Genomic DNA, 25,983 nt, shown 5'->3' on the forward strand with positions numbered 1-25,983 from the left:
ATCATCAATTATAAAGTGCTTAACAAAACCAAACATTTATCAAATCAAAGGAAAATCAGCTGAATAGTGAAAATGTTTGAATAGCAAGAACAAAATACCGATATACACACTAAAATACAATATGTATACACATTAGCAAGTTAAAATGATCAGAAAGCCAAGAGAATTTTTTTTTTCAAATGACAAGTAATAAATATGTGGTCAAATCATTTATGAAACACCCTTGCAACCAGTTTAAAGCTGAAATGCAGGACTTTTGTCTCCCCCTTCTGGCAGTGAGAGTAAAGGAGGGCGCTCGGCTGTGATTGACAGATATACCCATGCAGCATGTGCACCCAGAATGACAGGCACACAGAGAGGGCCAGTCAAAACAGATATGTTTTGATGGTCCACCGGCCCAAAAATGTATTTTTTGACTGTCCACAGCCCATCAGGATTTGTTTGTACACCACTGGACGTAACCTATTGTTGTGGTTGTAAAACGGTGGATAACTTGTTTTGAGTGTCACACAACCCCTGCTAAATGATTTGTTTCACTATCAGAATTTGATCCATTCGGTCCTATAACATTTGGAAAGTCTAGAAGAGCTGAACAATTAATGGCCAAATGGTCAGCACGGGAATGTCATGCCTGACATGAGATTTAAAAACTCTGTATACTTTTAAATACAGAGAGATTTACCTGGCGGTGAAAGGCTTAATCAGCATTGTGTAAACTCGTTTGGCAAGGGCTTGAGTGTTACAGACATTCATTTATATGTAAAAGTTCCGCACTGCAGGTTTAAGAACATCGAAAGGAGAGTAAGATGTTCTCTTTTCTTAGTTTTTATTAAGATTCAAGCTGCCACATTCAACAGATTTCATTGAGGTTTATTTGACAAATGTAATCTTTGACAGGACGACTTTGTTCATGCTGAAACTAGGAAAAACATGGGGCGATAGCAACAGAAAATCATCTTTGAAGAAGAGACAGTTCCATGAGAAATTAGCTGACATCTAATGATAACGCCATAATTACAATCAGACATCTGGAAGTGTTGCATTGTGTTGTTACCAATGAGCCTATAGGTGACGAGTTTCTCTAAAGTCAGGTTATTTTCACTACAGTGCGTGTGCAGAAATTCTCTCTTCTTTGAGTTTTGTTGTCACTGAAGAAAACATAAAATAAGATACAAAGCTGCAGATCTTGAAACAAAAAAGGGAAAGTGTTTCTTGTTACTTGTTCTTGGACATATGTTTTAATTTACATAGGTTTATCTGCATGTAAGTGAATGTACTGTGATTACAGTGATCAACAGGAATGCAGTAAGTTTACTATTGCAACTCACATAACCTGTACTTACACTGTAATTGAAGTGCAAAACAGTTGAACACTGACGTTTTACATTACATCTCACATAGCCTATAATTACTCTGCAATTAAAGTGAAATTAAGGGATTCTTATCACAGCCTGCATACCCAGTTTTCACTCAGTTTCAGGTGTTAAAGGTGTGCAGGTGTTGTTTATTGTACTTGTGAAACCCACAACATTGTATTGTAAAATGCTCAAAATACCTAAAACTTTCTTTATTTTTTCTTTACCGTACCCAAGTATGTTTAGTAAATATAGTATTTTACGATTTTAAATAACATACATATATCAATTTTATAGCTAATTTCAGAATGCACTCTTTTCCCCAGGCTTCTTGTTTTTTTCTCTACTAACAATGGAAATGAACCCATAGATATACACTCTTTATTCAAAATGTGCATTTAACTTTTTAAGTATAGTCTACCGTCATTTTTCAATTAATTATACAAAAAACTTGAGAATATTAGTATTGTAACCACGTTTTTTTCCTCAAGTTGTATTTGTTAGCACATAGATATTAAAATACCCTTTAATTAATAAATACATGTTCAGTAATTAATATTATTAGCATTACCAGAAATACATTGTTTAATATACTGCTAACCAGCATACACAAATGTATATAAACATTACACAGTTTTTAATCTCAGGAAAGAAATTTCTCTCCTTCCTAAAAACATTGTTATTTTTTACCAGAGGGCTTGTTTAATACCCCAGTAAAAATAATAAAGACTCAATGTCGTTATTTAAAAAGCACTCCTTTAAAAAAGATCTTACAGTGTGATTTTCAAATGTAATTGTAACATAAATCATTATCAGAAATACACTGCCAGCTGGCAAAAATGTGAGATATAAAAAGTATGTTCACAACTGATGTCACAAGCACTGAAATATATTGTGATGTGCATTTCCCAGAGTTTCACAAATGTTTTGTGGACAGTTTTGACATAAAACCGCTGCTGTTATGGCTCTATTTTAGTGTCAGGATGTACTCTTTATTTCTTGCCGTTTAAATAATAGATGATCTCTGAGCTCTGCCATCTCTGTCACCAGGATTTTCTGTCATGCGGAGAGTGTACAAGTCTGTGAAAGTCTGAAATGCCTCTTGATTTGATGGCTTATTCGACGTTGCAGTGGGTAGGTCTTTTGCTGGAGTGCACAGAATTTTCAATCTCTGTGTGGAGAAAGAGCAACAGACAAAATCATCTACAATACAGTTGTTTTTTTTAATTTTTTCAAATAAATGCTGAACACAGCAGTGCCTGCCTTTGTCAACTTCTTTTGTTGCAGACAGCTACACACTTTTTCTGATTCACATAGAATTGCCTGCCACTTTGTTTAACCAGCCAGTGAAGAGCTTGTGCTCAAGTTTTCCAAATTATAGGCCAAAAATGTTGTTTGTAACTGCCCTCCACAACACATAAAGTAGATTTTTGCTAATCCGAAACCACATTGGCAGGACAACATTATTTGTCAGTGCCTTTTTAAAACGTTTCCAAAAATAAAACTCTTTTCTGATATGACACCGTTATAGGTTTGGTTAGGTTTAGGCACAAAACCAACATGATTAGGGTTAGGGAAAGATTGTGGTTTGAGTCTGGTCAGGGACTCTCTCGTCTTCATTTCTATTCATCTACTGTCTGTACTAAGGACTTCAAAAAAATGCCCATAACGATACTAAAATAAAAAGGTTAGGGAACAATTGTGGTTATAGTTAAAAGAAACCAGCGTTGGCTGTTGGTTAGGAAACATGAACCAAACAGCTGTCTCCCAGTCCCTGTGGCATTTTGGTGACTTGTCATTCCACCCCAACCTCCTCCCTCTGTGGACTTAGTGGCTCTACAACAACTTTACAGAACTTCTTCCTTTACTCCCGACAGATAAAGAGTCATGTTGGTCTTTGTCACTTGAACCTGAACACATGCTGTTTAGTGGACCCCCCCCCCCCCCCCCCCCCCCCCCCCCCCCCAGATCATAACCTCCTCCAGACAGGCCTGATAAACCTGAAGAAGTCACTAGTGCAGCAGCAACAGCACGATTTTTCAACAGCTTCCCACCAGTCGCTTTACCTACTCTAACTGCGTCTCTGTGGTGGTGGACAAGAGCCACACAGGCATCCCATCCAATGAACCACGCTAACTGATTTTTGATGAAGGTCAAAACAAATATCTGATTTTATCATTTCTGATTCAGCAAGAATTGTAACACAAAACTCTTAGTACTCCAATAATAACAGTATTTAGAACAGTCTATGAAACAAAAACTCTCTGATGATCGCTACTGTACCTTTAGAGCAGGCTGATTTGGTAAAAATGTGCACCTTTAACAGAAACTACTTTATGTTATCAAAAGGTAAACATCTGGTCTAACAATGTACCCATTATGACACACCTGTGAAAATGTGTTTTCAGTACAAAACTGAACTTCTATTGTACATCTGCACTAACTATTCTAACTCTATTGTCTGATCTACTTTTTTTTTGTTACAGCAACAACACGTGACCATACCTGTCTTAGTGTTCCAGGAGTGACACTCATAGCATACAGCATCCATCCAGGAACCATAAGAGTTGACGAGAGAGTAAAGAATCCTCCGATGGTGTAGCCCCACCAGGGGTATTCATAAGTGTTGTTGAATTTGAGTGGTGTGTATTTGACCAAGGCAAAGAGAAATGTGCACTAGAAAAAGCAGAGAGAAAAGAAGAAAAGGCATCAAAACAGATCCAGGATCAGATTACTAATTAGTGGGCTTTTACACAAAGAAAAGGGAATTCAAATCCAGTCATACCTGGCATGACATACAAAATGAGATTAAAAAATGTTTAAAAATAGAGGTGCCATTAGAATCATCTTACTTTCTTGTAGAAATATTGCCAGAAAATTTATAAAACAATAGTCAGATATCATTACTGAGAATTCTTCTTTCAGTGGCCAAAAAGATGATTACGGTCTGATGGCTGAAACCTCAGCCCCCCATTGTGCCCCCATAGTGACACAATGGAGAGAGAAGATAAAGGATGTCTATTATATGAAAAACATAACAAGGTTGTAACAAGGTTACAACTAAAGACAGAGGTGTTCTTGACGAAATGGTCACCTATTATTTATTTTCTTTCCCACTGAGGAGAATGATGTTCACATTCATCTTCTTATTTAAATTTTTTTTTTTTTTTTTTTTTTTTGGTGTATTTATTTGTAACTTTTTTTGTATTGTTTTGCTTTGTTTTTTTAAAATTTGTTTACCTATTTATTTATTTTATTTATTTACGTATTATTATTATTATTATTATTATTATTATTATTATTATTATTATTATTATTATTATTATTATTATTATTATTATTATTATTATTATTCATTTTATTTACTTATGCACTAATAATGGCTCCCATGCACTGATAATGGCTGTATGGATGATGGACACATGGACACATGATGGAAGGTCAAAAATCATGAACAGACCCTTAACATTGCTTCATTTACACCTGTATTAATGTAAATATTTGAAAAGCTGATTGTACTGTATGACTGCACTTGAGAAAAGGAAATAAAATAAGTTCCAAAAAAAAAAATCCAGTCATACAAGTTTTCATAACCTCACAATTTTCACTATTGTTGATACCCTCACGCTAACATTGATTGCTGCTGCAGCTCCTTCAACCACCCTAAATTTTCTTTTAGGGTGAAGCTTTTAGCATTGTTGATTCTGCTAACATCTAATATCCATGTGTGTTTGCAGCCCTCTCTATATTCTCTATGTGGTTCTATATAATGTAATTCATCTGTTTTTCATGAAAGGCATTAGTTCTCAAAGTTAGACCCTCTCTGCTGCTCTGGTGTCTTGAGCGCTCCCTCAAGGAGCAAAACTTTCTTTAAAAAACAAAGCAAACTATAAAATCATTTGCTTTAAATGATCAACTTAGTGACATATCCTTTCCTGAAATAACAAAAGTTCTGTTATCCCTTGTCTACTGGACTTTGTTTTTGGCCAATGCAATGCTTGAAAAATTATGAACCTTGGTCTTATTCTTTTCTTCAAGTAAATAAGTAGCTGCAGATTAAGTTCTCATATCTACATTCTTTGGATCATCATATAATTCAACATTTCTTTAGAAAAAACAAGCCGGTGGTGAACTAATAATTTACACAGATCTTTAAAACATTTCATTCAAAATTACACTTAACAGCACATTTAGTAGTTCACATTCAAAAAATCTTAAATTAAAATTTTTAATTACTTTTCAGATTTCTCTTCTCATTTTCCTAACGTCTAACTGTATATGGAGAAAGAATATATCTACTTTTTAAAAACTGCACATATTTCTACTCTCTCATAGCTCAGGTGAAGCTATAACTTGTTAGTGGTTTGCTCCTCATATTGATGTTAAAATCATCCAAATGTGTTGTTTTTTTCCTTTATCTATTATAATGTGGCTTTTAAGAGTGGGGGAAGTTTACCTTAGAAAATAATGTATGTTTACTGTTGCAGAATTAAATGATTTAAGAATACGTCTTACTAAATATTTTGTGTGGATTGTTTTCATTCAGTGGATTATCTGCTTGTAAAATGTTGTCACGCTTTTCACTCTTAAGCTCTTTCACCTTTTTCTTTCTATTTCTTTCACCTTGAGGCACTTAAGCTTATTGAATATGCTGCATACCTGTCATTCTGAAGTTCTCCTACTTAATTTGCAAGTTATTACATTTGTTTTCTTCCTAAAGTGTATGAAGACATTTAATAGCCTTGTTGAGTTGCAGCACAATACCCCACCAGTGTACTGTCTTCCATCTGGTGGAGACATGGACTGACTTTAGGACAGAAGTCTCTGGCAGCTGTCAGATACACTTGCTTGTTAGTAAAGCATGAACAATGTTACTTGGGAGACATGCCTACATTTCCAATACTTACAGTACAGATAGCTGGTGTGAAGTACTGCCAACAATATTTCATAAAAGGCCACGGTCGATATCCAATCATGTCCTTTATATTATCATAATGACGATCTGCACCTTTGGAAAATGAGTAAAATAATAAGTTAGCTACATTAGTGTTATGGCCTCACACAGCTTTTTTTTTGTAATTTTCAAATTTATAAATAAAAACATCAGTATTACCTATGGATCATGTATCTCTGAGGCTGTATGATGCTTACATTGTGTGAAATACTCAAACTCAAGAAATTTTCCATCACATTCTCAATGTTATGTGTATGATTTTGTATCCGACTCCTCAGAAGTCGGCCCCACAAAGTTGGTGTGTTAGGGTGTTCCCAACCTTTTTGGTTTGTGACACTTTAAAACAAAACAATGTCTACTTGTGACCCATCACAGGTTACATATGTTGATGATGTTTAATTTGAACAATTTTATGAATAATTTACAAGAAAAAGGGGTAATGTGAAAAAACATGAGATGTGTTTTCTGCTTTTCGGTCTTGTTAACTGTCTAGCAAACTCTCAGATTGATTTTGTAACACTACTAGGGGTCCTGATTTAAAAACTGCTTGGCTGTACAACATGATTTCATACACACAGCAATCCAACAGAACAACAGCTCCAGCGGATTGTACGAAGTTAAAAGTTCTCCTTACCATAGACCCATCCAATACAGACAGACTGAAGAACAGCAAAAAGTAGGAGTGTCATCCCACTGCAGGCATAGTAGTCAAACAACTGGAAAATATAAAGGCCTCCCTGGTAAAACAAGGAGAAACAGAATTCACTGAAAGGTTATTATATTATCCACACTCTGTGTTTGTCTAACATTTACTCTGTGTATGTTCCAAATACGGCAAAAAAATACATATTTTGCAGGAGTTTATTGTTCCCATGAATATGAGACTTTAGGGTAAATAAAGGTTCTTTCCCGTTTCTCCTCTGATACATAGGTACAAATGATTGTACTTCAAATCTTTCTTTTAGGTCATCTATCCCTCTTGTTTATAGCTTCAAATACTTGTAATTGTTTTGTGTGTTTTTATAGCTATAAATCTGTAATTATTACATTGTTACAAATAAAGACTTAATTGATTAGAGAAATCAATGTCAAAAACTACTCACCTGTGTAACCATCAGCAGGCCAATAAAGAAACTTCCAACACTAATGGCAAGAAGAAGGAGTTTGCGGCGGCAGTTGTTTTGAAAGAAGGAGGGATACATGTCGGAGATGGTTGTGACCAACGCCTCTTGATATACAAACTGTGGTGATAAAAGAGATTTTTTTTTTGTATTTATACAAAAGAAATAGTGTAATGATAGCATTCCAAACAGTGTTGATATGTAGTCCTACCTCACTGTCTAATCCTAAGAAGATGATCATAATAAAGAAGAAAATGGCCCAGAGCTGGGGGAGTGGCATTAGAGCTACAGCACGAGGATAAGCAATGAATGCCAACCCTGGACCTGTAAAGATTTAAGATCAAATGGTCTTATTCTTAAATAATTCAAATAGTGTCAATCCAAAAACGCATTGATAAACTTCCATACCTGATTCAGCCACCATTGATATGTCCACACCTTGCTCCTTTGCCATGAAACCAAGAACAGAAAAGATGGCAAAGCCAGCTACAAAGCTGGTTAAACTGTTTAACAGGCACAGGTAAACTGTGTCTCTGTTGAAGGAATATTGAAAAAGAATGTTAAAACTGAACCTGTGCTCTGATCCAAACTACAGTAAGTAGTAAGAAGTTTAAGCAAAATTTAATTGAGTAGTCAGTGAAAATATAAAAATACAAACCTGTAGCAATTGTTGTTGTACTTATTGTAACTTCCTAAAGATGTCAGAACACCTGTGCAAACTCCATAGGAGTAGAAAATTTGGCTGCCAGCATCCATCCAAACCTGAGGGGTTTGTAAGAGGTGTGTTCAGTTTAGGTTTATTAGAAAGCAACCCCACATCCTGGAAATTACAATCATGGTCAATACTACTGATTGCTACTAATTAAGAAACGTTTTTAATGAGGGTATCTGCCAAGTCATAAAACATTCATTGTCAAAGTATTTAATTTGTTTTCTCACAATATGCCCTTGCAATGCAAAATTTGCTCATAGCAACTAAAGCATGATTAACATTTTTAGCCATGCTAGCAGTGTAGCTCTATAGATGTCAGTTGGTCGGTCAGCAACTACTGGTTTAGTTGCCATTATATTTTGTACAGACATCCATGGTCCCCAGATGATAAAGCATACTGTCTTTGATGATCCTCTGGCTTTTTTTCTAGTACCACCATGAGGTGCAAATTTGTGATTGTGAGTGAAATGTCTCAACAACTACTGGATGGATTGTCATGAAATTTGGTTCCGACATTCATGTTCCCCACAGGTTAAATTGTAATAAAGATGGTGATGCCCCATTTTTCCATTTAGAGCTGTCTTCAGGTCAGTTTTTTATTTGTCAGATACTTTTGTTTATGACTAAATACTTGTAAAACTAATGATGCTCCCATCAGCCTCAACTATACTGTATGTAGTGCTACTTAGCATGCTAACACACTAAACTAAGATGGCAAACGTAGTAGGCTAAACATCATTCTTGTTTAACATAATAGTGTTAGCATTGTGTCATTGTGAGCATGTTAGCATGTTGACTGTAGCTGAAACACAGCCTCAAAGAGCTCATTGACTCTTAGTTTAGATTATGGCTAAATTTTAGTACTCAAAGCGCTTGGTTAAGGTTAGAGAAAGATTGGGGTCTTGGTAAAACAGTGAAAAAGTCAAAAGTTATTTGTAGCACAAAACAGGACATGTTTACTTTGTTGACATTCAATCAGAACCACAATCAATCCCTAACCGTCACTAAAGTGCATTTATTGCCTAAACCTAACCACAGACAAGACTCTGGCCCCTCCACACCGCCACCTCCCTACGACTTTCATGCTGTACAAGAACAGAATGAGTAAACATAACTCAGGCAGCAATTATATTTCCTTCAAGAAACGCGATCTGAATGTCTACAAGATAGGGTTGAACAATGATTATAATTACAGCAACATTTAAATTTGTAATAGCAGTAATAGTGTAGTACCTCTGGATCAGCGAGGCGGGATGGGTCTGGGTAGAGGTAGAACATTATTCCTTCTTTGGCCCCCGGTAATGTAAGACCACGAACAAGCAACACCACCAGCATAATGTATGGAAATGTGGCTGTGAAGTAAACCACCTAAGACAGAAACAACAGTCAAAAGATAGAAGAATATTTTAAGAACAAGTTTACTCTATAATGTAGTTACAAGTAGATATTTTGGTATTTGTTAGTATTACTGAACAGTATTTGGCAACAATTATAACTTCTCCTACGAAGACATATTTTATATTATTACAGTCATCATCTTGTTTGTTATGTTATGTATTAAACATTTGTATACTACTCATAAATGCTAAATTAGGGGACTTAAAGTGTTGCCAACATTAACATGAAGATTTTTCTGTACCTTTCCTGTGGTCTTCACGCCGTTCCAGACACAGAAGTAGCACAAAATCCAGGCAAGAAGTAGACAAAGAGCCAAGTCCCAACGAATATTACCGATTTCTTCAATTCCACTAGACAGCCCCAAGATTCTCCTCCTGTAACAAAGTTTAGTAAGGAACATACAACAAAAAAACAACTGCCCTTATATGATGCTTTAATTCATACTATTGTACTTACTCCCAAAATTCTACAACTGAAGACGTACTATTTCCATGCAGGTGCAAAGAGGATGTTTGATTGTGACTGTGCTCAAAACAGCCAGCTTACATGGTGAAAGAATAAGAGAGGTTGTAAAAACCTGATTAGCAGAGTAAACACAACGTACAGTGATATGGTTCATAGATTGAAAATTAAGTCTTGGTACCTGTGTTCCAGCTGTTGTGGCAGCTCGCCCATGGAAGCTCAGACTTGAAGGATGAAAACAGGTAGAGGAATGCCCAAGCCAGTATGATGATGTAATACACCCCAGTGTACAAAACAACCACTTGGCTCCCATAGCCTAAGCCTGTAGAGAGATAGTGATGTCACGTTGTAATGCCAAAATTATGAAGAAACACTTTTGTGTTTACTGACATCTGATACTGCAAGAGCAGGAATCTAGTAGATATTAAACTTACTGAAACTAACTTTCAAAATGACTTTCATTCAAGATTCAAAGAGCACACAGACTACATTAAATACATCTACGGAGCTCAAGAGGGGCCATGGAGAAGAAAATGATAATTTATGCTCTCTATTTGATAATTTGTGTGCACGGATTACTTCATTAGTGCTCCCAATTTATCCATTTTGCCTCTTCCCCTCTTGTAAAGGCACCAAACGCATTCAGTCAGCTGGAAGTTTGAAGAAAGCAACAGAGAAGACATTTCCCTTGTAACATCAGTTACTTGTGCTGATGCATGTTGAACATGGATGTATTAAAGAGAGTGTTGTGTGTTGAATGAAGAGCAGGTAAAACTTGTTTTATTTACTTCAGGTTTGTGAGCAATCCTGAAGCTGAGTTTTTATGAACTAGGTGACATCTGCAGGGGCATGAAACTTATAATAGTTAGAAAAAGTCTGTTAGTCACATTGAATACATTTCAGGGATCTCAGAGAGATGGCGGTGGGTGAATTTCCGTTAAATCGAAATCACAAATTATTAGATCGAGAGTATAAATTTGTTATTTTTTTCTTCATGGCCTCTATCAGTTCCATACACATCAAGGCAGCACTAAGCTTTTTGTTTTGGTCACTTGGGGGCAGAGCTCCACTGAACATCATGCACATGACATATTATGGCCTTATAAAATTGACGTGATAAAATAAGTCAACGTTCAAATGCCTTTTTACATGCGTGGAAACAGACTTTTGAATTGAATTTGATTCATGTAAAAATTGTGTTTATTCAGAAAGTTGTAGGAGGCACAGCAGCTTGCCCTGATGTTCATCATTTTGTGCAATATACATCCTTTTTTTAATCCTCCGAATCTCTATAATGGAGCTGGAGAGCACAAAATTAGCATGACACATAAAGCCTCAATGGCCACATTTATGGGAAATATGCTGCAATCCAGTGCAAGTCAGAAGTCAATAGTTCTGAGTCAGTATTCCCGACTTCCAATCTAAATGTGTCCCACAGCACCTGCTTGGGAAAACACAGACACCTGCAGCAAACTGTACATGCTGGATTTCAACCCAGCCCAACACTACAGCTTTAAGTACATAAAACAGTGAGGTAAGTTAAAAACTACAAGTATCGTACAGTAGCACAGTTGCATTGTATCAAGTGAATGAATTATAAAAGATTTAAAACATGTATGAACTTCAACACAGCAGTTATGTATGGTGGCTTTTTTTGCCATCACATAACATTGTTTAAATATTTTCTTATTATTGAAGCTAAAAAAACAAAAAAAAAACAAACAATGAACATTGTGAGTATTTACCTTCAAAAAGGGGGCAGATTTTTCTCCAGCATGTTATTCCACCCTGACTGGTGTACTGGCCCAAAGATGTCTCCAGGAAGAAGAGTGGAATGCCACAGGTGAACAAGAACAAAACATAAGGTATGAAGAAAACCCCTTTAAAACAAAAATAAAACATCTGGTTAAAATATCAGTAATATTGCAATATTTCTTGCACACAATTAAGGATTTGTAAAAACAAGATTGTAGTTGTAGATTGTAAAAGGATTTAGTCAGGTTGTCCAGAGGGTTGTACAGCTGCCAAAGAGGTGTAATAAATCTCACTTTAAGACGTCATAGTCACTTTATAACAAAGCTGGCAGAGCTGAAGCATTTATTTCACCACTGGCATCTGCAAAATGTTGCCCAACAGGCCGACTTTTAACTGAACGCAGCTTAATCCCTGACAAGACAAGCTACAGTACAGCCTTTACATGATGCACACAAGGTTTTTCATCAAACCAAGATAGTTTGCATCACTTTAATTCAACTGATGTGATTTTGTCTTGAGAATACACACTCAGAATTTTGGTTTGGGTCTCTGAAAAATGGGTTTCTGAGTTCTGAGAATCGAGAAACATTGTAGCAGGGGCGTCACTAGAGATTTATGGTTAGGGGGGCTAAGCCTTTACCAGGGGGAGCTGGGGGGGGGGGATTTTTTTTTTTTAATGGCCCCAAAATGTCTGTTTGTCATGAATTTTTAGAGTAGCAATAAGTGTTTGTAATAGGCACAGATCTAATATGACTTCAATGCTTTCCATCCACTCACAATAGGCACAGATCAAGCAAAGGTATTGAAGTCAAGGAATGCTGTCTCCTCTCTCTTAGATAAGTTGCAGGTCCTACATATGTTATTCATATACAGACTGATGTCTGAACTAAAACTAAAAATGTCATAAAATCATTTAGGCAAGTTTATTCCTAGTATGAGTAATAGGCCTATGTCATAAAATCATTTAGGCAAGTTTATTCCTAGTATGAGTAATAGGCCTATGTCATAAAATCATTTAGGCAAGTTTATTCCTAGTATGAGTAATAGGCCTATGTCATAAAATTCAGTATTAATTTTAACTGAAAGCTTAAACAACTCCTGCTCGCTTTCTTCTTGATCACCAACCTCCATCAGACCTGCTCCCTCAGCCCTGTCAGTCTCTTCCATCTTCCTCCTCTCCCCCTCCTTGCCTGTTTTCAGTAACATGTTATTTTATTAAACTCAGGTTGACTCAAGGCTTAATGAGTGATCAACCAGTTTAAGTTTGTATTTGTCTGAACTGGCAAAATCTTCTCACCTGACTGGCCTTTTTGAAGAAATGTCATATTTCCATCTACATGTTGAGCAATTGAGGGATATAAAATTGCGTTATGATCAACAAAATGTGACCTTTTCACATTAACTGATTATAAACAACAATCTATGCCTACTGATATGATCGTTTTGAAATATTTAAGAGGCATATGAAAGCAAAGTATACAAAGAGCTGTCAATAACATTATTTCTATCTTTTTCACTCGTTCACACTTTTTTCTGGCTGGCTGGTCAGCTGGCTAGTACAGTAGAAACCATTTATAGTGATCACGTTCAGCTGGGTCAAATTTATCACCATAAGCGGATGATTATTATAACTAATTTTTTTGTCTTTATTTCTCATGCAGATTACCATCTAATTGACATTTGTATATTTATTACACAAATAAAAAAGTAATGAAATGGCCAGGTTTGCTATTTACTGTAACGCTTGTTGCGCTGCTGACGCCTTCCTGACTCATTTTAAGATGAGAGAGAGAGAGTAGCAGTGGTCAAGTGAGCTGGAAAGTGGATGATGAGAGCGAGCAGTGGTAGCCTGAAAGCCGGTGAATGAGAGGAAGAAAATGTTATTTTCTGATTGTTTCACGGTGGTTACAAATAAACACACCCAGCACCTCTGCACCCCTGATAATGGTGCCGCAGCCACTAATTACAATATCATATGTGTATTATGAGAGTAAGGCAAAAAAAAAAAAAAAAAATAGAGGTACCATAATTTTATTTTTCCTCCATGTTTTCATGTGTGAAAAGACCCAAAATGAACTCTGTAAGCGGACTACTTGATTACTATAGCAAATTATTTAAACAGCATTTGTATAGGAATGATTCTGTCCTGAGCTTTTTGATCCATATAAGCGGTTGATCACTGTAACTGTGATATATATGCGGTTTCCACTGTATAATGTTAGTGTTATATGGCCTATCCTCTTGTCTGTTCCTCACTTAAACCTAAGGTTAGCTAACGTTAAGTAAGTAACAAACGAGTAACAACTTGATAGCTCACTACATTGACCATCATTTGCCACAAATTCATATTGGAGCTAGATATCTTCACTCTGTAACTACTTCACCCTGTATATTATGTTTATTTTGATAAAATCTTCGCCAACATCTTGTCCCTTCAGTTGTTTCTGACTACCGTTAGTCTCTACTGCATGGATGTACAAAGAGAACTGGATACAGCGTCGGAGGTGGGGCCCCATTCATTCCTATGAGAGTTCCTCAGTGGCGCATGAAGCAAAACGAAATCGACACCCGGGTATGAAAGTACACGGATCTTCCGCATTGTGCGGCCCATAGAGCAAGCGCACTAGTGACTTTCGCTGGCCGAGTCGGCTACTTCCATTTTAGCCCTCCAGCTAACTTGAATGGGGATTAAACAATTCAATCATGTGGCTCTTCTAGGCTTTTGAAATGTGATCGGACCAAACGGATTTAATTCTGATAGTGAGACAAGTCATGTTGCAGGGGTTGTGACTCTCAAAAATATGTATCCGCTGATTTACAGACGTCTCTTTCACCATGTAAGTCTATGGGAAAAAGTCTTTTTGGGCCAGTGTGTATCATGTGACGTTGTATTTACACGGTATGGCCGCTATGTCAAAGCCTGCTTCAAAGCCTGGCGCTCTTCCTGTATCCAGTTCCCTTTATACATCCATGCTCTACTGTGGGCTCTGAACGGGCAGCACAGCCAATGGAAACGCTGGATTAGAGCAGCAGCAGCCTCTCCCAGGTCCTAGTGCCTGGCGTTTTAGGTACATTGTGAATGTGGGGAAGCAATGGCACAATTCTATCGACTTTAATGAAAAATGAATGAAGAAAAAACTATTGATGATTTAAGCTAATAATGTAGATTTATTTTGGGGGGGCTAAAGAAGATGTAAGGGGGGCTGTAGCACCCCTAATATAGGCCTAGCAACGCCCCTGCATTACAGCAGAAGCAATAGCAGTAATTCCACTCTGTGTCACCGAAGATCATTTAATTCACATTAAAATAAAAGACCAACACAACAAAGATTTACCTCCTCCATTTTTGTAGCAAAGGTACGGAAACCTCCAGACATTTCCCAGACCAATAATATGTCCTGCGACTGCCAGGATGAATTCCATTTTACTGGCCCATTGGTCCCTCTCCTGAGGTTTAGGTGGAGTAGGTCCCGGTCTGGTCCCAAGGTTCATCAGACTCATCTTCACCGGGGAGTTCCGTTTTTGGTCCATTTCGACCTTTAGTTAGTGTTAAATTGGTGTCTGTCAGTGTGCCATACAGTAGAAGTATATTATACTGTACACAGGGATACATGTTGGTTTATATTAAATGATCTTAGACTTTGGTTGAAAACTTTTTTTTTTCATTTAGTATTTTAGATAATGATGGAACATTCTCAGGTTTCTCTCCAATATTCTCAGATTTCACTCCACATTAATTATTTCCTGAATGGCCTACCACATACAAAAATTTTACCCAGGTTGGGTCAATATAGCACCAACACAATACTGGGTTAATGTTACCCAGAAAGCCACTCAAGACAAGGGGTTGTTTCGACACAGTTTTAGTGTTATTTTTTATTTTACTTTTGAGTTATTTATGCATGAGATTATCATAAAGTGGGCATGGCTGTAAAGGGGAGACTCATGGGTACCCACAGAACCCATTTTCATTCAGATATCTTGAGGTGAGAGGTTAAGGGACCCCTTTGAAAGTGGCTATGCCAGTTTTTCTCTTGCCAAAATTTAGCCTAACTTTGGAGCGTTATTTAGCTCCCTTCCCAACAAGCTAGCAAGCATGACATTGTTGGTACTAATGGATGCCTTAGGTCATCTAGTTTCATATGATACCAGACTCTTCTCTCTAGCTTTAAAACAAAGCCCGCTATACCCTCGTATACAGCACAGAGGCTTTATAGTTGTGAACATGCAGGTCCTCTATCATCCACCAGGGGGTACTGCAGCACCCCCGGCACCCCTACTTCCCACTGCCTTGTCTGCAAAAGATTACCCTTGTTTCCTGAGTTACATGTACAGATAAACTACTATACATTACAGTGTTTTTCAAAGCATGTGTATGCTGTTTTGGAAATATAAATTTACATTGACTAGCTTATCAAGGTTATCTGAACAAAAAATGCATTGTTTGTATATGATGCCTGGCAGCTTAGTAACAGAGATCACTCTAATACAACTAAATAATGTGACTGCAAAGCTGTCTGTTATTGTGATCCAAGACAAACATTTATGCATGATATTGTTTGCATTTTGTTTACAGGGTTGTAGTTCTTTTAACCTTCAGTGTCAACCAGTTTAGCAGTTCAATCAGAGCCCCATTCACTGCAATTACATTTCCACCTAAAACAAATCATCATATGTGACCAGAGGACAGGGCTCCTGGTGGTTTGAGACAAATATCACAGTGATGTTTGTATCACAAATGTAAAATATTGTAGCATCTCAAGTAAATTAGGCACAGGTTCAAATTTGACAAAGTCAGACTATCACTTGGTTTAACTGGGTTTTCTGTCTACTGCCAAATGCATAGCTACCACTGTGCACTAACATTTAGGTACCTGGTTATTTTTACCAAAGCAAAAGTGGAGTCCACTCCTGAACTGATGGAGTTTGAAAATAATATCTACTTTTATCTCAAAAAAAAAAATATATATATATTTTATCTCCTGATTAAAGTCATTTTAATTGACAGATCATTTGAGGCAGAAACTCAAAACAATTGCAATTCATTTACAGTAGATTAATCAATAATAAATTCAAGATATTTTTAAAAGGTAATATACGTACATTTCCTTTAGAAAACTATTCAAAATATGGGGCTTATGGTTATATTTTTTCTCTTAGACTTCATATTCTATGAAAAGATGTACTAAAGGAATTTGACAACTCCAGACTGAGTTGTATAAATAACCAATTCAAAGCAAAACCTAAAACTAAACTTGTATAATATATAGTGTAAGATAAGTCAAATATTTAAGGTGCACACTTACCTGGAGCAGCTGAAGTGTTGTCTCCTCTGAGAACTGTTTCTGAAAGAAGACACCACCCCTTCTCCAAGAATAAGTTAAGTGAAATGAGTTTCTGTGAGGAGTGGCCACTGAGATTAACATAAAGAGTCTCCTCTTGAGACCAGTAGAGCAGGGTACTCAGTCTCACTCACTTGCACACAGTTTGGTGTCAATGTCTGTTTTGTCTGTTTCCCAAGATAAAAAGATAACCACTTAGGGGGCTTCTCCTTTATCTTGGGCCTACAGACTTGCATATAGCACATTTGTTCTTTTCTTGTTGTTCTGTGAAATACATTTGAGGGGGCTAGATGATATTAGAAAGTGTCGTTGCTTGTTACTTTTTCATAAATCAATGGCAAAATCTAGTTTCTTCTTGGGCTAAATTAATGCTTTGTGTCATCTACTATTATGTTATCTGCCATTAAGATTAAGCCATTAAGTCTTAATGATAATTCCACCTGAATTTTTATTTAAAGCTACACTTTCAATTTAGTTTGAAGACTACTTTGGACAGATCTTCTCTCTCTTCACATTCGTGTCACAATGCATAACAAGAGGAACAGAAACATCTAATCAGCGGATAGGATTTCTCACCTTTCGCAATCTCATTTTCTCCCAGAAAAATAAAGCCAAAAACAAATGTGTTTTTTATTTGGAATCTGGTTGTGATGAAGTGTGTCTTTAAATAATTATATATATAATCGCCAATTTTACATAAGCATAAATTGTAAAATGAAAAAAAATCCTTTTGAAAGTGCTAAATGTCCCTAAAAAAAGTATACTGCCTACATTTAGATATCAGCAGGCTTTGTTCAGAGTTGAACGATGAGTGAAGCCACAGTCTCACAGTGACGACAGGACTTCTGGAGTGCTGTGTGCAGTCACTGGGGCTAAGCTAACTGTTGATGGTCAGTGAATATCTCCAAAGCTCCATGTTAAACCACGCTGTCACTTTAAAAAACTGACATTCTTGTCTGGTGAAAGAGCAGGTTTAAGATAATGAAGATATCTGAAGAACATTTAAGGAAAACTTTAATTTAGACACAGCTTGAGTATGAAAGGGGCCAAACACATACAAAATTTTGTCATACAAGTCATATAAGTCTCTGTTGGAGTAATAATATTGTTCATGTAGTCATAACCAAGATGTTGTAGTGTGTCTGTAAACATATTATACTTAATGAGTGTCCTTTTATCAAAATAGTAGGATATAAAATACATTACATAATATACATTAAGATACATTTTGAAGTCACATTATATAGAAATATATCAATATTGAGTATTTGGCAAAAATATTGTTACATTTCATTTTGATTTTATAGACCAGATGTACTGCTAACAGTGCAGGCAACAGGACTAAACTCTGAATATTAGAAAGCATCTCTATTTTAGAATCCTGTAATAGTAAATGTATATACAGTAATTTGCAAAGTTTTAGGTTTAGATGTTTAGATTCTTGTCCATATATGCAATACCATAAGGGAGGTCTGATCGGTCCCAAATTTATTCTGCAGCATGACAACGACCCCAAACATACAGTCAGAGTCATAAAGAATTATCTTCAGCAACAAGAAGAACAGGGAGTCCTGCAACAGATGTTATGGCCCCCACAGAGACCTGATCAACATCATGGAGTCAGTCTAGAGGTAACATGAAGAGACAGAAGCAACTCAGACGCCTAAATCCACAGAAGAACTGTGGCAACTTCTCCAAGATGCAGGAACAACTGACCTGCCAAGAACCTTGAAAAACTATGTGCTATCCAAAACCCTTGTTGTAATCAGGGCAGCATTATATAAATACTGACAATGTGAACTAAAATTTCTCCAACACAACCCAAAAAGTGCTCGACTAATTACCAAAAGACGAAAACAAGTCTGATTTTTTTTTTCACATTTAATTTATTTGATTGTGTTTCAAAGCTTCTTCCGCACTGACTATAATTCTGGTGAAGATACTAAAGTCCTTTTTTAAATTTTTGCCAGAAACAATTACATTTAAATTAGAATTCAAAAACGTATGATGTGTAATTTGTCTGCAACTTAGAATGTAAATCACTAAATCTTTAATGTGTGTACTTAAAATCATGTGAAATGCTTCAAACAACTGCATGCCTTTTTAAAATAAATATATTTATTCATAAATAACATTGATCCCTGGACCAGCAGGATAAATGGGGAAAGAGAAAGAGCAGTGATTGCCAGTCCCTCATTAGTGGAGCTGCTCAGTGGTCAACAGATCAGACTGTGGTCATAGTAGGTGTCAGAGAGAGATCGGCTCCTCAATGAAACTCCCCGGTTTCATTTCAGTATGACATCACAGATTAAAGTCAGATTAAAGTCATGATACATACAGTAATGATAATTAGTTCTAAAACCAAACGCTGATACTGTGCAGCATGATAAAACAAGCAAAAATGTATAATTCCCTGTATTCCTGGCTGTTTTTCTAAACAAACAAAAGTCAAGTGCTAGATGTCTATAAGCACTAGAGGGTGCTAATGATCTGCAAAAGAGCTCTACAGCTTTAAAGCTGTACACACTACAAACATACACACACACACTAAGGCACTGACAGTATATCCAAACAAGTGCAGTTGACTTAGCTCTTCTGAATATACCATAACCTGGAGAACCTTCAAAGACGTTTTATATCTATATTTATATCTATTTTAGTCATTCATTTTCAACTGTTTGATCATTTATCAAACACTGACACATTGTTTAACACGTGTAATTTTATTATACGTATTACAGGTTTTCATTTGATAAGTGATACTTAATTGACACATATATTATTGTATTCTGTCTTCATAGTGCAGAAAAATCCCACGGTACATCCTGTTTATGACACATTAACACAAATGTTAGTTTCACAATTGGAGGAGTATAACAATTCACAGTACAACAATGGTAGTAGTAAATTAGTACTTAAGTACAATTTTGAGGTATTTGTACTTTACTTGAGTATTTCCATTTGATTCTACTTTATACTTCCACTCCACTACATTTCAAAGGGAAGTATTGTACTTTCTACTCCACTACCTTTATTTGACAGCTTTAGTTACTTTTCAGATGAAGATTTGACACAATGGATAATATAACAAGCTTTTAAAATACAACACACTGTTAAAGATTAAACCAGTGGTTTCCAACCTTTTTGGCTTTTGACGTCAAAAAAAAAAAAAAGCAGTGTGTAGTCGGGGTCACATTTCAGATGTCTATGAGTTGTTAACAGCTCCACCAAACAGTGATTTTTCCCTCTAAACTTCTCACATGGTTTCAGATCCAATATTTCACCAAAAATAAACAGATTTGTCTATCAGAACTTTGTTTTTTCTGTTTCTTCTTTTCTCTCCCATTAATCATCTCATGACCCTCAGATTTATCTGGTGACCCTTTGGAGGGGCCTGACCCCTAGGTTGGGAACCACTGGACTAAACTAGCTAACCGTATATAAAGTAGTTGAAACTAGCTCCACCTCCAGCAGCTACAACAGTAAAATGCTGCTCTAACACTGATGCTTCAGTATTAATAATCTAATGATGTCATATATAATAATATGTCAGTCAGAGGGACCAAACCACTACTTTTACTGCAATATTTTAACTACATTTTGCTGCTAATACTTATGTACTTTTATTCAAAAAGGTTTTTTCATGCAGGACTTTTACTTGTAATGGAGTATTTTTCAATTGCTGCATTTGTACTTTTACTTGAGTAAAGGATCAGACTACTTCTTCCACCACTGGCTAGCATCGTTAGCATAGCTGTGCTGTGTGTTGTCCACAGACTGTATAAAAATAACCACACCTAAAAATAAGCTACACCTAAAAATGAGGTGTAGCCAGGGTGTTTCCAGTTTAACAACACTGTGCTGGGCAGGTGACAGGTGTGTTTATGGTGTTTGCGGAAAAAGTTACACAGCAGATTGTTAGCCTTGCATGCTAATCATATGTAAACATATGGATGAGAACATATTTTTACAGACATCCGCAGATAGAAACAAATGAAAGCAGGGGACTTAACAGATAATAATAATAATTAAATCCACCCGAAACCTCCTCTTTACACAAGAGAAAGAGCTTTTGTGGCTGAGTAACAATATCATGCTACTTCTGCCTTTGCCTCTTCGAGAGGACATAATTATTCACATGACCACAAGATGTCTCCTCATCAAGAAAACATTGACAGGTTGTTTCAAACATTTCAACAAAAAAAAATTCTGGATACTCTGTTTTACCTTTTGACTGTCATTCCTGTGTGTGTTCAGCATGTATAATAAGTAATTATATAGGAAGAATAAATACCAACACAAGCATTTAAAAAAAATCATAACTATTCCACTGCTATACATTTTGATATTTGGTGTTCAAAAGTCTTTTGAATGCTATGTTGTCTTTGTGTTTGTACAACATGTAATTGTCTAACTCAGTGTTAGTTTTAATACGTTACTAAGGCCATCTGGACTGTAGTTAGTTAAACAGTTAACATGCACAATACCAGTCAAAAGTTTGGACACACCTTCCTATTCACTTGAATGAGAAAGTGTGTCCAAACTTTTGACTGGTATTGTGCATATTGGACTTGAATGCTGAAATAAGTTTTTCTTGCCATAATCATTCCTCCTGTTCATACTGACCGTTAGAAGATCCCTTCATAATGCTTTTACAATGTAAGTGATGGGGGGCAAAACCACAAGCCTCCTTCTGTTCAAAAATGTCCAAAATTAGACAAATCAAGTAGATGTCTTTAAACATTACAGTCTTTTTAGTGCCAAAGTCCCTCTTTTTGTTACCTTACTTCCACCACAGCTCAACAGGGAAACATTGTCAGAGGAAACACAAAGAGGGAATTTGATGCTAAAAAGACTGTAAATGTGGCAAATATCCACTTGAGATGATTAACTCAGACTGCTGAAGCCTCATAGAAGCTTCAGATACATTTTTAAATACATTTTTGCACAAAATGACTGTGTGGACACACTGTGGATTTTGGCTCCAATCACTTACACTGAAAGTGCATTTGGAGGGGATCTTTTAATATAAACAGGAGGAATGATTACAGCAGGGAAAACCTCTTTCAGTGTTCATATGAGCACCCGAATGTTGGTTTAAGACAGACTTGAAAAATTATGAACCTATCCTTTAAAGCTCTATGTGATTTATTTTCCATGGTAAAATATTCTTTTTCAATTTCTACCATAAGATCTAACCAAGCATTAATTTAGGAATTTAAGACCTTAAAAGTGGATGTAACAAGGCATTTAACATTTTTTTAATTATGCCAAGTTGTCAATGAGCTTTAAGGTAATGAGAATTTTTTTATACTTTATGTAATTTTTGTCAGGTGCAAAGTTATAAATCATCCTGTAAGAAAAGAAATAAGTTTAAGAATGATAAATTGTATCAAAGAAAATGTAATCCAATAAAATGTGCATCTTTTTTTTTTCTTTTAGGTTACATTAGCCACCTCCTCACTATGCATTCTGAATACTTAAGATATTATATATAATATCTTAAATATACATGTACCATTCTTTGAATGGTTAATTTATGTTGGTAACTTAAAATTACCAACATACATGTACCATTCAAAAAATGCAAGTATGTGAAAATCAATCATAAAATGATCAGAAAATGAGACTTGTTTTGATAACTCAAAAGACAGCTGTGTTTCTTTGAACTCTAGTAACTCTGTGTAGCCTCATTTTGAAAGAGGTTGCCAAAGATAATTCATTAACAACCAGTATAATGATTTCTCCAGCATCTTGTACCTTCTCTGCACTGGTTGCAAGCTCCTCAGTCAGACGACACATAGACAGACATTAACTGACAACGAGTATTTTGAAATGGAAGAAGTTGAAACACAGTCGGAGGCAAATCCACAAGGATATCAAGCTGTTTCAGGAGATGACAAGGGGTGAGTGTACATAAGATTCTGCTCCTCTTCTCTGTTGGTAATCACTTTGATTTTTACTGCATTTGTGTTTTTCACACCTCTGACAACCTTGTTTGGCTTACATATGTTACTTATTTTATTAAACTAAATGAAAATTTCTGAATTTCTGACACGGGTAAAATTGTGATTTTAGTGTTTTTCTTCTTATGTTAAAACTGATATTTCCACCAGGATACTATTATCTTATTTTATTCACATTTATGTCTCAAATACTGCGTGTAGGAGTAATTTCAATCACAAATTTAAATTACCTCTATTGGTATGAACATAGGTAGATAAAGCACGTTTCTTGACCTTTGAAATAGTTTTACAAAATAATCTTAACTCAAAGTCCATTTACTAGCTCCAGAGCTTTCAACCGCATCTCAAGGTCTTCAGCAGCAGATGGATTTTGCTCAGTTTTCATGGAGATGGCTCCACTGTCACACAATCAGACCGACACATCTGGGAACTTTAGGTTGCAGCATGTTCCCACCCCCTTTGGGGGGAAAATAAATGACATTCGCCATAGATTTTAATGTAAAATAGCAGTTCAAAACAAAACCATTAGAAAACCACCAGAAATTAAATTAGTTTATAAATGACCCAAAGACACTATGTCACATACATATACATCCACTCTGCCATAGAACACGCAATATACATTGAAAAGATTTGGATATATTCGGGGCCAAACTTTTTTTTTCACTTCTTCTTTCTCATCTAGGAAGAAGAAGCTGCTTGGTTTCACTGAGTATGTGCAAAACCTTTGGAATATTAACCAAGAGTCATAGTCCCTACATAAATCCGGTTTGATCCGGGCTTATTAACTTCCTAACCATAGTTTCAAACCTCAGAGCTAACACTCTTGCACACATTTTTAAATCAGCATTAATTAGTGAGATAGGGCAATAATTAACACATTCCAAAGGATCTTTACCAGGTTTGAGAGCTTTGAGAAGGTGTCCTTAATCTACAGCAAAATTTAGTATATTTAACCAGTAATGACCTAGAATATCCCAAACAACTACATATAACTCAGCAGGTAAACCATCTATTCCAGGTGTATTATGTCGTAGATTTCAATGCTTTTAACAGTTCCTCTAATGTAACTGGGTAATCTAATTTATCAGATTCTTCCATTGTTAAGGTGTGTAGTTTTAAATTGTTGAAAAAGTCATCATAGCTGTTCTCTGATGTCTGAGCATCAGAGATGTTAAGTCTGGTGAAAAATGACTTGAAAGTCTATTTTATTTCTCATGTGAATGAAACCAGCCCTTTATTTGGACACCTAATTTATGGTATTGATATATTGTTTTCATCTCGCTATAGCGAGAAGGCGACCAGGAATGCTGCCTTTTGAATATTTGTGTTTGGTGATATGCATTAAATATTCAACTCTTTGCTTTCACAAACTGTTTAGTTCTGATTGTTTGACTTTAAGAGGACATTCTTCCCTTGTGGTATATATAAGTTTAAGCTTCCTTTCCAATTCACTACACTCCTCCTCTAAGTCTGAGATCTTCTTTAATCTTTTTTTTTTAAGGTAGGAAGTAAATTCTATTGCATTGTTAGGAAGAAAGCCTTTTATATCAGCCCAGACTATCACTGGGTTATCAACACTGTCCTTATTAATGCTTGTAAATTCCATAAGTCATGATTGTAATCGCAAAATGAATTTGTTATTTTGAAGAAGCTTGGTGTTAAATCTCCATCAAGATGGGTTAAAGTGAGTATCTCCAAAGTTAAAGACAGTCATGACTGGGTTGTGTTTGGATAAATGTCTTGGTAAAATGTTTTTGGAAAGTACAGTTGAGATCAGTGGAACAGTTGTGAGAATATAATCTATTCTTGAGAACATTTTATGAACATGTGAAAAGTATATCTATTCTCTTGCAGACAGGTTCTGCGGTTGGCAAATATCAACTATGTTCAGATCTTTTGAAAAATGCTTAAAAGATGTCAAAGAAGATGTCTGACTGCTTGAAACCAATGATGATTTGTCTAATAGTAGTGCTATGAAAAAAACATCATTATCATTATCAAATGATATTTATCGAGAATAAGCAAATCTTTGGTGATTCTTGGAAAAAACGTAGGCTTGACCTTATTTGGTGCATAGATACTGATATAAGATATCTTCTTCTGTTGTATAGAAGTACATCCGTAAGCTAATCTACCTGTAGTATTACTACTGCTCTACTCTATGTTAATATTCTGGCACTGTTTCATCAGAATCACTACCCCCTTACTGCATGAACCATCTCCTGAGACTGTTACTGTTTTACAGAATCCGTTCTGCAATCTTGGAACCTCTTTTAGTTTGAGGTGGGTTTTCTGTAGTATTGCAAAAAGTTGAGAATCTGGGGTCTTTGAAATGGGGAGTTTAAGCCCTTCACATTACATGACATGATCGTGTAATTATCCATTATCAATAAGGGTTGGGCCTGACCAAAGTATGGACATACCAGATGACCAACAAAACATTTTCGGCATTTTCCATCTCACTGCACATCTCATCAGAAGTCCCTAATAAACACAAATGATGAGAAGAAATTTAGTTTAACAGAGCCGTAGAATGAAACAGATACTACCAATAAAACCAATTCTACCAATAAATCATAGCTCTTAGTGTCAATTAAAACTACTAAGAAAAAACATATGTCAAAGTTGTGCAGAGAGTTGTGTCTGAGTGCATACTGCACATATTTGTGGTATGTGTGTTGAATCTGGAGGGCTGAGCAGAAACAACTCTGTGTGCTCAGGGATGGATGCAGGGTGCCTGTGTGGGACAGATTGACACAGAGGGAAGGAGTGTCTTGGGTCACCAGCTGTGCCCTTTGAATCAGTAAAAATGATTTTCTGGTTGAGTGAAATTATTTGTCTATTGTAGTATTGTGACTTTAAGGCCTTGCAACTGTAAAAATAAAATGTTCTTTCAGGTTTATTATAATGGTTAT

The 25,983-nt window shown here is 36.0% G+C and overlaps 2 protein-coding genes across 2 annotated transcripts in view; one reads left to right on the forward strand and one right to left on the reverse strand.

Annotated features, from left to right (window-relative positions):
* Positions 1–731: 731 nt before the first annotated feature.
* LOC122980100 (sodium- and chloride-dependent GABA transporter 2-like) lies at positions 732–15,524 on the reverse strand. Its single transcript, XM_044347808.1, has 14 exons — positions 15,093–15,524; positions 11,748–11,882; positions 10,184–10,324; positions 9,997–10,081; positions 9,782–9,914; positions 9,376–9,510; positions 8,089–8,192; positions 7,839–7,963; positions 7,642–7,754; positions 7,413–7,550; positions 6,944–7,046; positions 6,263–6,363; positions 3,861–4,031; positions 732–2,526 (listed from the first exon to the last, which is right to left on the reverse strand). Exons 1-14 carry the CDS (start codon positions 15,286–15,288, stop codon positions 2,362–2,364), a joined length of 1,845 nt encoding a protein of 614 aa, XP_044203743.1. The 5' UTR covers positions 15,289–15,524; the 3' UTR covers positions 732–2,361.
* Positions 15,525–22,872: 7,348 nt separating this feature from the next.
* The window catches only part of LOC122980099 (sodium- and chloride-dependent GABA transporter 2-like), a 29,562-nt gene continuing 26,451 nt past the window's right edge, over positions 22,873–25,983 (forward strand). Inside the window, exon 1 of the mRNA XM_044347807.1 lies at positions 22,873–23,005. Within this exon, the coding sequence (XP_044203742.1) occupies positions 22,935–23,005 (71 nt within the window). The 5' untranslated portion in view covers positions 22,873–22,934. The remainder of the gene's footprint in view (positions 23,006–25,983) is intronic.

The sequence above is a fragment of the Thunnus albacares genome, chromosome 4 (assembly GCF_914725855.1).
Source record: "Thunnus albacares chromosome 4, fThuAlb1.1, whole genome shotgun sequence".
NCBI lineage: Eukaryota > Metazoa > Chordata > Actinopteri > Scombriformes > Scombridae > Thunnus > Thunnus albacares.

Bases quoted from the DNA above. Each gene is read 5' to 3' on its own strand.
- LOC122980100 (XM_044347808.1), bottom strand. From the start codon at position 15,288: ATGGACCAAAAACGGAACTCCCCGGTGAAGATGAGTCTGATGAACCTT. The intron at 11,883-15,092 runs GTAAATCTTTGT...TTTGTTTTAAAG, and splicing joins TTGCTACAAAAATGGAGGAG to GGGTTTTCTTCATACCTTAT. The intron at 4,032-6,262 runs GTAAGTATTGGA...TGCTTTTTCTAG, and splicing joins TCACACCAGCTATCTGTACT to TGCACATTTCTCTTTGCCTT.